Source organism: Branchiostoma floridae, chromosome 2, assembly GCF_000003815.2.
Source record: "Branchiostoma floridae strain S238N-H82 chromosome 2, Bfl_VNyyK, whole genome shotgun sequence".
NCBI classification, from domain to species: Eukaryota; Metazoa; Chordata; class Leptocardii; order Amphioxiformes; family Branchiostomatidae; genus Branchiostoma; species Branchiostoma floridae.
Window position 1 is genome coordinate 19,749,529 of NC_049980.1, and position 11,241 is coordinate 19,760,769.

General features: G+C 41.3%; 3 protein-coding genes across 7 annotated transcripts in view; 1 reads left to right on the forward strand and 2 right to left on the reverse strand.

The window, feature by feature from the left end:
* Window positions 1-3,663, reverse strand: part of LOC118409364 (junction-mediating and -regulatory protein-like) — a 7,000-nt gene extending 3,337 nt beyond the window's left edge. Inside the window, 6 exon segments of the mRNA XM_035810338.1 lie at window positions 98-261; window positions 563-728; window positions 1,187-1,359; window positions 1,741-1,897; window positions 2,493-2,660; window positions 2,950-3,663. Coding sequence (XP_035666231.1) covers window positions 98-261; window positions 563-728; window positions 1,187-1,359; window positions 1,741-1,897; window positions 2,493-2,660; window positions 2,950-3,483 — 1,362 coding nt within the window. The 5' untranslated portion in view covers window positions 3,484-3,663.
* Window positions 3,664-3,796: 133 nt separating this feature from the next.
* Window positions 3,797-6,648, forward strand: LOC118409361 (kxDL motif-containing protein 1-like). Its single transcript, XM_035810336.1, has 4 exons — window positions 3,797-4,122; window positions 4,474-4,626; window positions 5,309-5,355; window positions 5,859-6,648. Exons 1-4 carry the CDS (start codon window positions 3,932-3,934, stop codon window positions 6,047-6,049), a joined length of 582 nt encoding a protein of 193 aa, XP_035666229.1. The 5' UTR covers window positions 3,797-3,931; the 3' UTR covers window positions 6,050-6,648.
* LOC118409358 (zinc finger protein 23-like) overlaps window positions 6,216-11,241 on the reverse strand; it is a 12,714-nt gene continuing 7,688 nt past the window's right edge. For 2 of the 5 annotated variants that reach the window (XM_035810325.1, XM_035810326.1), the window contains exons 3-4: window positions 9,701-9,817; window positions 6,216-9,061 (exon numbers count right to left, since the gene is read on the reverse strand). In XM_035810325.1, the coding sequence (XP_035666218.1) occupies window positions 6,727-9,061; window positions 9,701-9,817 (2,452 nt within the window). In that variant the 3' untranslated portion in view covers window positions 6,216-6,726. Of the gene's footprint in view, window positions 9,062-9,700; window positions 9,818-10,173; window positions 10,260-10,465; window positions 11,230-11,241 lie in introns of those variants that run through there. The other 3 variants (XM_035810328.1, XM_035810329.1, XM_035810330.1) reach the window with 3 other exon arrangements.

The window sequence follows — 11,241 nt, forward strand, 5'->3', positions numbered from 1 at the left end:
ATATCATCATTCATGTCAATTGAAGCTGAACATAAAATAGTGGCTTTTGACCAGAGATGCCCACATAATTCCATGCTGATCAATCTGAGGATATTACCTTATTATTTCTGATGAATGCTCTTTTCCTGAAGATTTTGTTGAGGCTCATTTTGAGCTGTGTGACCCGGGGGTCAGCTCGGCTGTTGTACTGTGGCATGTCAACATCCTCCAGGTCCTCTGGGGTTTCATAGGCATCATAAAACATCACAGTGTCTTCTTCATCTGGAAAGACAGCAAGAATGATATTATATAATCATACATACCACTTCCAGTGGATTAGCCTCTTGCCCTGCTGTAGTGCCAGCCCAAGGGGTATAGAAACTGTGTATCAAAAGGAATGCAGACACAGTCTTACACTGGCAAGTAAGTGATGGAATTCTAAATTTAGAATCTCAGCACATTACATGTCAGATTCATCCAAGTTTACAGGAATTTTGACAAAATCAAATTTTTTATACCAAGTAAATCTGAATTTTGTTTAAAGATGGACATAAAATATTCCTCTTTAGACAATATATTTCACCTTGCAGTTCTTTCTGGATGACCCCCAGCTGCTTCTTACACAGGACTTCTTCTTCCTCCATGATCTTTAACTGCACATCATACAACTTGATCTGAATGCTGTAATATTTCTGTTCCAGCTTCTCCAGCTCAACCTTAAGGTTTGTCCCCTCATCAAGGAAAGCCATCTGGATGAATAAAAAGAAGTTTTATTTTTGCTCCTACAATGTATGCATGAACGCATCTAGAATTCTGACAAGATTATCCACTAATCTTATTGTATAAGAGATAAATTGTGGTGTGAAGTAGTATCCAGCACATTGTAAATTCGATTATACCACTGCTGGCATGAGACATAATACTTGAATGTAGTTTTCAATTAACTTTCTAACACTTAGACAGCTCCTTATTATATAACAGTCCTCCCCACAAACACTAAAATGTAGAGATTATCACATATAACTACTCTTGACCCTGTCAGTCTGATCTTAAAACAACAATTCCAATAAACACCCCAACAGTCACAAAAATCTTGTACCTCTTGTTAATCTCAAAGCAGATGCTGGGGCAGAAAATCGTAACATTTTTTCATCTAGAGAACCAACTGATTATGATTTACTACCACCAACATCTGCTTAGAGATTACCTCTTGCTTGATTTTTCTCCTCTGTGTCTGGAAGTGTTTCTCCTTTGCCCTGAGCATCTGTAAAGTGTCCCCAGACACTCTCTCCTCTATCCTGTTCAGTCTGCTTGAGCCGTGCAGGTCCCAGGTGGCCTTTCCAAACTTCTGCTTGTCTGCCAGCATTCTCTCCTTCATCCCTACAAAAATGGTTTGTTTGCATTTTCTATGTTTGCATATTTCATACGTATCAAAAACATCATCATCGGTCTGCTGCAGTGCAGACAAGTGTGTAATATACATTACATACCCCTTTAACACTTTATACTATACTGTTGCCTATCCTAAGAGTAGATCTGGATAATGTTTATTGAAGACTATCTACAGTCATTATCATGCAGCAAGATAACTTTTATCAATGTGGAGCTCCAATTTGATTTTACGGTTATATTTGGCCAGCCAACAAGTGGTCAATTATTCTTAAAACAGATCATTTCTTTTAAGTCTATCATTGACATTATAGATGCGTAAGTATTTTTGCAAAAACTGTGAATGCAAACATGACAGCCCTATTATCTTACCAGTTGAAATGTCCACACATTCACTGAAGTATTTGATCTGGAGTTGTAGAATGGCTTCCGTGGCCGTCTCATACTGTGACTGCCATTCATTGTACTCCTTAACGTACTGTGTCCGGCGACCTTCCCCGATGTCCGGATCCTGCACCAGATCTTGTAACTTGTAGAAGAAAAGGTAGTTCAAAGTTTCAGAACAGTTATAGTAAGTCAATAGCTTTTTGCTGTATTGGCACTTTTAGTAAGTGACCTTTTCTGTGAAATCACCATGCCATTCACTATGATACACATATAAATGTTTGTTTTAAAATACAGGTAAGTATTGTCTTAGCTGAGAACTGAAAGATACTGCAATTTCTTGATTTTCAATGTGGTGCAAAATCCCATTGTCACAGATAAAGTTCTTTTGCAGTATAGACCTTCAGGCAGGGATGACATCAGAAGGCGTTTTCTAGACAAAAACCAGGCTTCTTTCCTACAAAAACAAAACTTTATAAAGCCCCTTTCTCTATGGAATGGTGAATCTCCAAGCAGATGTTAGAGTGCCAGATCATAATGTATGATTTTGAATGTCTGCTTGGCTTCAAGGTGCTAGAATTAGAGCCTGGCATCCAATTCAAAACCTGCTGTTTGGAACTTTACCATCATATACCCTAACATCTGCTTGGGACCTTAAATTGTGACTTTTAACCATAGTATAGCATGATAACAATTGTAACTGTGAGATGTTATCTTGCTGGATGACTGTTTTGACTGACCTCTTGTCTCTTGATGTAAGCTACCTCCCTGACATCCAGGAAAGGCTGCAGGTTGTAGTGAAAGTGTTCTACTGTAGCCATCAGCAGGTCCTCAACAGCTGTGTCCTCCAGCTCATATACACCTAACATGTCCAGCATGTTGATAGAGCCAGCTCGTAGGGATAACACCTGAAAACCAGTCATATGGACAATTTGTTTTGCAATGGTGAGAGTTTTCCTGTACACAACCTACTGATATTTTTACTCCAAATGTTGCAGTAGCCTGGCAGCTATCTTCCTCATAGCTGTAATCACTGGTGCTACATCTTGCAGTTAGGCGAGTCTGTATTATCCGGCTAATGATGTCAATGAATTTTCTCATGAATTTTGCTAACAGACAACAAGATTTCTGGCAGGTCAAGTATCACTTGTACCAGAAAACATTAGAATCTATGATAAAAACAATAACATGACAAACCTCTTTAAGATGATCTGCAGCCCGACTCACAGCATCCTCGTAACCTCTTCTCTTCAAGTCGTTCAAGTTTTCGAAGTAGGCATCTGTGCTTGAGTCTTCCATAAACAACGTGTCCACAACAAGCTTCTTACCACAAACGTCTAGAGCAACCTTTAGGTACGTTTCTACATCACTAACAACCGTCTCGGACACGTCAGTGTCATCATTATACGTCCCCATATAGTAGTTAAGGTAACCCCACAGTGTTGACATCTCTTCAGGCATCACAGGTAGGTACGGATCCAGTTGAGGATAAACCAGAGACATCTGCTGGTGAGCATGGCGGATGTCTCGGAAGGAAAACATCCCCGCCCAGCTTCTATCGTCGTCTGCGCTGCGCTTCTTGCACTTGGCGACGTTGTGGCAAGTTATGGCGAGTTTGTTCTCAGCGTTGTTCCAGCCTACTAGAAACTTAAGACGAGTCCTGGCGTCTGGATCCTCGAACGGAGTCTCCTTGATCGCTATCCAGCCTTCCAGACTGTCTGGCTGCTCCATGCTGTACGTTATGGACATTTGAAATCAGTTTAGTATTCCGAAAACATTTGTCCAAGTGAACTCTGTGGGATTTACCCTGTGAGTCAGAGTCTTAAGGTTGTAGCTGTTCTATCTGTCACCAAACCTGCCTGACTGAATTGGATGAAAAATATAGCGCTAAAAACACTAAACATCCACTCAGAGACACTTAACATTAAGTGTATTCTACTTAAGTATGTTTCCAAATTATATCAACAGTATTTCTTTTCAATTTGATAATCTAACCAAGATAAGTACTTCCAAAATGAACAGGCAGCATAGATAATACTAGTAGGCGATGTTATTGGGGTCCTTCGGTGACCCGTGACGAAGTAGAGGAACAGCTGCTTTGATCACCTCTTGCTTACTTGCCACAACGTAATATTTCAAACAATAACACATCTCAGAGGGGTCATTGAATTGTGATAAAATGACTGAAGATTCCAGTGATTCGTGCTCGGTGGCTACAGAGTCTTCTGGAGTAGAGGTTCTGTACCGGGACTCAGCAGCAGCGGAAGGTAGCAGCGTAACGAAGGACCCGTCCGATGTTTTCCTGAGAAGTCTGGTGGATCTTGTGAACGATGACGATGTAAACGCAGTTCTACAGGCTCAGAAACACATGTAAGGAGGGTTTTATTCTGCACCCCAAATGAGTGAAGGGCTTTTAGACTTTGGATTTAGATTTAGATAGGGATTCAACAGTAGTTCTGCAAGAGGTATGCCAAATGAGGTATTGAAGTCTGCCATCTCAGATTTGCTTCCAGACGTCATGCAACATGCTTTTGCATGGGTGCCTGGAAAATATCTGTTGTGAATTGTAGTAATTCGTACCCATGCTGAGTTGCTCAAATCCATAAATCGCTACTAGTAAAGGTATCCTGAATGGAGATATTGTATCATAGTATTAAATACAGGTTTGCAAATTAAAGCAAAACTATTTTTGTCATACCTGTTGTTTCTCTGTATCCCTAGGGTGAACAGATTCGAGAAGACCAATGAGATGCTGCAGAGTTTCAACACCTTGTCAGCCATCCGGTTTGACGAGACACAGGAGATGTTCAAGAAGCACACTCAGACACTGCTGGACATGAAGAAGGACCTGGATCACATCTTCAGAAGAATCAGGTTGGTTTGTCCTGCAGCTATAGTATGTTGTTGTTGTAACCCTTTTGGTACATATAGTATAGACAAAGCAACTTATTTGCTGACCTAACCTAAGTATTTTATTATAGTTACAGGGAGGTTTTGCTAGTCCCAATCCCCTTTAGTGTACTTGAAGCACCTCCTCAAACTTGGAACCCCCTTTCTGTGGCCCCTTTGAAGGACAGTGCAGTCCCCAAGCAAGATGTCCCAACCCCAGAGTCTCTCAGTTACCAACTACAATTGGAACCAGCTCAACTGTGAGAGCTGCTAATAGTAATAGCTGAGATATTCAAACATACCTTACCACAGTATGCAGTGGAGGAATTTTATTGTTATCATTTATTCATTAGTGCAGCTACATTGATTTTAGTTATTCAATTTTTGTAGAACCAGCCCAGTATATTTACTGAAGACTTGATGAGTCTCCATACAAAGTTCGTACTGTATCTGTTAACTTATAAGCATGAAACAGCAGAAAGAGCATTTTTATAACGTTTAAAAGCCAAATAAGCTGGTGCCATTGGATATAATTTAAAACTTTATAAAAGTCTAAAACACCAAGTTTGTCAAGAAGATGGAATGTCTATAGATAACAACAGAAAATAGCAATCTAACTCTGAATACCTGATTGTTTACTTTTATGTGTACTTATAATCATTCACAGGGAACTCAAAGGAAAGGTCAGCAAACAGTATCCTGAGGCGTTTCAAGGTAACTCTATGACAACTCTACTAGCACAGTTTAGATATTTAAGAAAAAACATTGCCAAGTTGCATGATGGCTAGATTTGTATCTATTTTAACTCTAGTTTGCTCCAATGTTCATTTCCATGCAGGATAATCTGGCTCTTGCCCACATAAAATGTTTTATATTTTCTTTCTGCATTATGTTGGGAATCAAATACTATTAGTTCTCAGATGCAATCTAATGGTAAACTTTGCATGAGTACTGATAAATTGTTGCATGTTCGGAATGCAAGCAGAATTCATCTTGGTGGTTGTTAATTTAAACAGGTATCATAACAACACAATCTTTCTGTATAAGCCTCCTTAAGGCACACATTGCTGATGCTACTTGTCTGTTAAAGCTCACACGTCCCATGTGATTTGTCAGTTGAACTTGACAAAAGTTAGAACAAAATCAAGCTGTTCACCTACAGTATGTATCTAATAATAAAAAAATGTTCTTACCTCCATATCTATACTGTTACCCAGCTGCTGAGGTACAGGTTCGACAGTGGGAAGAGTCAACCATGTCCCCCACCTCACCACTCCCAGAAGGAGCAACATTTACAGTTGATACATCGACTTCAGGGGAACACTCCACAAACGACTCTGTACAAGCGCAACAGACAGACGTTTTAGGAGCGCCTCATGCTCAAGATCTGGACTTGAGATTACATTAGACTTGCTCAGTCTCGTGTCTTTCTTTGAAGGAAAACACAGCAACTGAAGAGACACTACCATTTGAAGATGAATTTAATCTTCAAATTCAGAAGCTACTCGATTTCAGACTAATATTAGGCTTTTCTGGGACATACTTATTGTCGACAAAGGAATCAACTTGTACATGTTATTTTATTTCAGTACCTCCTTGTTGTCAAGTCACACAAGCTATTTCAAAACACGTCCCTGTCAGCAAAGAAAATTGTTGACTTTGAAGCATGTGTGTGTCCTTCAATGTGCTAGAAATCAATGTCTATCAGAAAGGTTTGCTCTTTTCTACTTGACACAAATACATGGATGAAAAGACCTTACTGTGCCATGTACTGTCAGGACAATATTGTTACAAGAAGTGTCTGAAATAACATGTTTGCTGCTTTTTCATGTTCTGTATATGACAGATTTATGACACAAATTGAGGGATTTCTAAGCACAGTTGCAGATATGTCATACAAAATTAATCTGTCTGTGATTTAAAAGGTTGTTGTAGATCCGTTTCGACAGCCAACACCATTATTATAGGCTTTCTGAAAATCCCAGGACAAATAAATCGTACAATGATTGTGTCCACATCTTTATTCGGCAACATTACTCAGATTATGTTGTTGTTCTGATTTCAAAAATATTGTGTTAGTTCTGATCAAACTAGATCTGAGCTGCCCATAACATAGCCAGTGGAGGTTTGATCAGTACTGTAACATGTTTGTCTCTGGAACATGTAGGGCAAGGGCTGAAATGGCGGCCATCTTGGACGTGTCATGCTGAGGTCAAGGTCAGCTGCTGACTGGATCAAACTTGAATCCAGCGTGTCGGACCAGCTGGTGTCTCGGAACACTGGAGACAGAGGTGTCATGTGGTCTGCCCCTGGGAGTTGTTCCATCGGTTGGGTCAAGGGAGGGGGGGCTGTGAGGACAGACTCTTCCATTGTATGAGGAGTGCTGCGAAGTGTTGTATCACCTTTCTGGATGCTTTGGTTTATTTCTGTAGTATTGTGTAGACCGCTAGTTCTGATAGAGATAGACTGAGTCCTTTCTACTGTGTTGTGTATTGCAGTCAAGGGATTAATGATACTGGTACTCTGTCCTATGTCAGTATCGTTGTATCTTGCTGTGTCTTGACTAGGCTTCTGTTTCATTTGGTGGGGTGCTGGTGATGTAGCATTTTTAGTATTACTGTTTGAATCTGCTGATCTGATGGTACGTCTAGCAAAACATTTAACCCTCCCTCCTCTCCCATGTATGATGTCCATGTGCTGTTTCAAATGCGTCTTGGTTTTGAACTTCCAGTCACAAAGGTCGCAAGGAAAGGGCCGAAGGTCGCTGTGCTTCCTCATGTGGTGTTTCAGATCCAGCGGCATCTTGAAAGTTGCCCTACACACTACACACGTGTGTGGTCGTCTGTTGCCACTGTGCATGCGTGCCATATGAGTGCTCAGGTAGTTCTTCAACTTGAAACGGAATCCACAAACTTTGCAGGGGTATGGCTTGCTGGCACTGTGGGTCACTTTAACGTGACGGTTGAGCTCACCTAGTATTGCAAACCGATTTCCGCACTCAGAGCATTGATGGGGCTTCTCGCCATGTCTGCGTAGATGAGACCTGAGTGCTCGCGCTGTCTTAAACTGTTCACCGCACACTGCACATAAGTGAGTGCTGTCCTCTGTATGGACTTCTTTGTGCATTCGGAGAGTAGCAGGAGTTTTAAACATAGCTTTGCATTCGGTACACTCGAAGGGCCTCTCTTCTGTATGAACAACCATGTGGGATCTCAGACTACTCTCTATCACAAACTGAGCACCACATTGTGCACAGAGGTATGGCTTCTTCCCACTGTGCTTCCTCTCGTGCAGCTTCACTGCTTCTCTGTGTTTGAATCCCTTGTTGCAAATGCCACACTTGAAGGGTCGCTCTTCAGAGTGAACAATCATGTGGCGCTGCAAGTGTCGCGGAAGTTTGAATGAGGCATTGCACATGTCACACGTGTACTTCTTCTCGGCTGTGTGTATGTGAAAAGTGTGGCTGTCCAAGTTTCCTTTGGAGCTGAAGCTGACATTCTTGCACAAAACACAAGCAAATGGCTTGCTTATACTATGGACAGTCTTCATATGCTTACCCATTCTGTATAAGCTGGGGAAATTTGACCCACAAATACTACATGTTTGGTCACCACTTCTCCTTTTCCTTCTCATAGACTCTGATAGTGGAGTCAACTTTACAATTGTGTCCAAGTGAACGTCTGACATCAGATCTTCCTCTGGATCATGCTCATCTTCCCCTTTCTCTTCATTAGTTTCCTCCATCTCTGTTGGTGATGACGTATCCTGGGTAGTTTTCTGACATTCTCTTTCATACTCAGACTCACGGGTATCTATTTGGTCTTCCTGAGGGTTCACATGAGACTCCTCTGCCATTTCTAATCCTGCTGCAGATTGGTTGTGAAGCTTACCCTCGTGCAACTCGGTTTTATCATTCCAGAAATGTCTCTTCTTCGGAAGTAGATTCAAACCACTGCCAAAACAGTCACTTCTTTGTGCAGTACTGATATTCTCTTCAACATCACTGGAGAGCGACTGCATGCCATCCCCATTTTCTGGAGGTGTGTCCTGTTCTGCATTATTACCGATCGGGACATCTTTACCTTTGCAACCCTTGGACAAAGCTGTGATCATTGAATTTTCCAAGGCAGTCCCCTCATCTGCACTGTGGCTGCAAAGTTCAAATATAGGAGAATCAACTGCTGTGTCAAGTTCTATCTTTTGTAGATCAACATCTTGTTTATCATTGTACAGTATGAAAGCACCATCTAAGGATCTCTGATCTTGCTTAATTTGAGATCCAAGATGTCTGTGCGGTGATGTTTCTGCCTGTTCCTCATCTTTTCCTGAAGCATGATGCCTTGATTTTGTGGCAGCCTCTTTAGCTCTTGACACCTTCTTTGAGATATTATCTGCCGTGAGATTGGAAGGCTTGTTGGATCTGAATAGGATAGAGAGCAGTAAGTTATACATGTTTTCATACTAAAAACCATGACATAAATGTAGCATGATATATCAGCAATTTGTCATTAGATTAAACTTAAATGCAATAGATGGGCACTTCAAAATAGTGGGGTGTGCATTTTGCACGACCTACATTGTACATGAAACATAAGTTACATATGAATCACATATGCCTTTGCTGGTTTATCATTTTATGATAGCCTGCATGGGCACATAATTGCTCAGATCTACCTTTGAACAAAAATAGGAAAGAAATGGAGGAACTTTTATACAAAAATACTTCTTCTTATTTACCCTCTAACTACCCCACTGGGGCATCGCTGAGGAGGGGGGTGGGTGCTAGAATAGGGCAAGCATGCCAGACCGGCCATAAAGACCTCGAATGTCAGGGCCTGAGCAGTATACCCTAGCAGCTGATTCCACTCAACAATTCTTAAGATTTGCTGTGATCAACTGATATTCAAACAATTAGCTTCCTCTGCTTCTGCGTTAGACTGGTTTAAGGTACTGAGCGGTGGATATTATATGTCGGATTTAGACAAGGTTACTTAGGATAAATGTATTGAAATATATATGTAGAGGAACATCAGGTAGTGAATAAAGTACTTATACAAACCTGCTTGTCTGGTACAACTGGAGAAGATAGGCAGCAAACTCAGAGTCATTCCTGAAGTTCCCATCCAACTTTAGCTGTTGCCACAAGTCCATGGACTTGCCTATGTACACAACACACCTACAACAGATAAAATCAGAAAACATAATATATTCCAATTAAGTTGCTTAAATAATGACTCATTGTGTTTTAAGTCGTAATGTTATTTGTAATTTCTAAGTCTAATACTCCAGTAATTTCTAAGTCTAATACTCCAGTCTTGTGCTCCTTAAGGTTTTTGTAATATTGCTAACTATTGATAACCAGACATCACAATTATCATCATGTTGACAGACTGAAGACAAGATGAAATTATCTGATTGTGCAACAACCTAGTCACCATCTCTCAAATGGCCAACAAATTGATGACGATGATGTAATATTTTAATTACATCAGACAGAAACAACCAATCAGAGTCAGCCTCTGGAGAACCAACCTGGAGAAGGGTGACCTACTCCCCGCGGGGTGCACCCTGGGACGTCCCCGTTTCTTCAGCTGTAACTTGTCACCTGTGTCGGCCATCTGCAGTCGTTAACACAGTCGAACGTCAAAACCGGACTGCAATATTATGTTGCAAAGGGTAACTAATAAAATATCTGAACGGTTGTCGCAGTTGTTTTTTTAAACCGTGCAACAATCTCAGGCGAGCTGTGATGGCATCAGCTCCACCACCGCCAAACAACCCGCCCGAAGAAGCCTCTCAGAAGTTGTGCAGGAGCATGACGTACCTCGTAAAAAGCTAGTTAAGATACCCAGTGATCCTCCAAGCTGCATTTCAAAACCGCTGGCCTTGACGTCTCACGTAAGATGCCATAAGGTCTCAACACGACCTGCAACTAGTGCGAGTCGTAGTATATAAAATGTGATGTATCATGCAAGGGGTTAAGGGTTAAAGTGAAAAGGTCTACAAATGGCGGCGTGTTCAAAAAAATTCTTCCGTCGACTGTCTGTCCGTGAATCATGTCCGTGAATTTGCAGTGCGGCAAAACGTCAAATATAAGCAGGTGTCCACTGCGGAAGTAACTCTAAGGACGTGGTCCTTCCTAAGACTGTTGACTTGTGACGTAGCTTGGCATCCACAGTGTATCTCTCATTCATATCACTAATTGAAATCATGGCTTTTGATTGTGTTGACGGGTGTCAGAAGATAAAGTTGCCTCCGAGGTAACGTTATAACGTTATTCATCGAAATACCAACAGAATGGGAACCTCGGTAAACAGTAATAACTAAATGTAAACTGTATAAGACCATGCTTCTGTCCGAAGGTATTTCAGCACTACGTAAGGATGACGGACGGACAATCCAGGTCCTTTACCACTAAGAAATGGGATAAAGAACGGAAGGCCCTTCAGCACCAAGGATAGGCAGACAATATGAAGGCCCAATAGGCATCACTACAATGATAGAGAGATACAGCCTGGAGAGGCAGGGAAGGACCTTTGGTACTATAAAAGGACAGGAATTCCTTCAGCACCAGGGACAGCAGGTGCAAACCGAAAGCAT

Bases quoted from the DNA above. Each gene is read 5' to 3' on its own strand.
- LOC118409361 (XM_035810336.1), top strand. From the start codon at position 3,932: ATGACTGAAGATTCCAGTGATTCGTGCTCGGTGGCTACAGAGTCTTCT. The intron at 4,627-5,308 runs GTTGGTTTGTCC...AATCATTCACAG, and splicing joins CACATCTTCAGAAGAATCAG to GGAACTCAAAGGAAAGGTCA. The intron at 5,356-5,858 runs GTAACTCTATGA...ACTGTTACCCAG, and splicing joins GTATCCTGAGGCGTTTCAAG to CTGCTGAGGTACAGGTTCGA.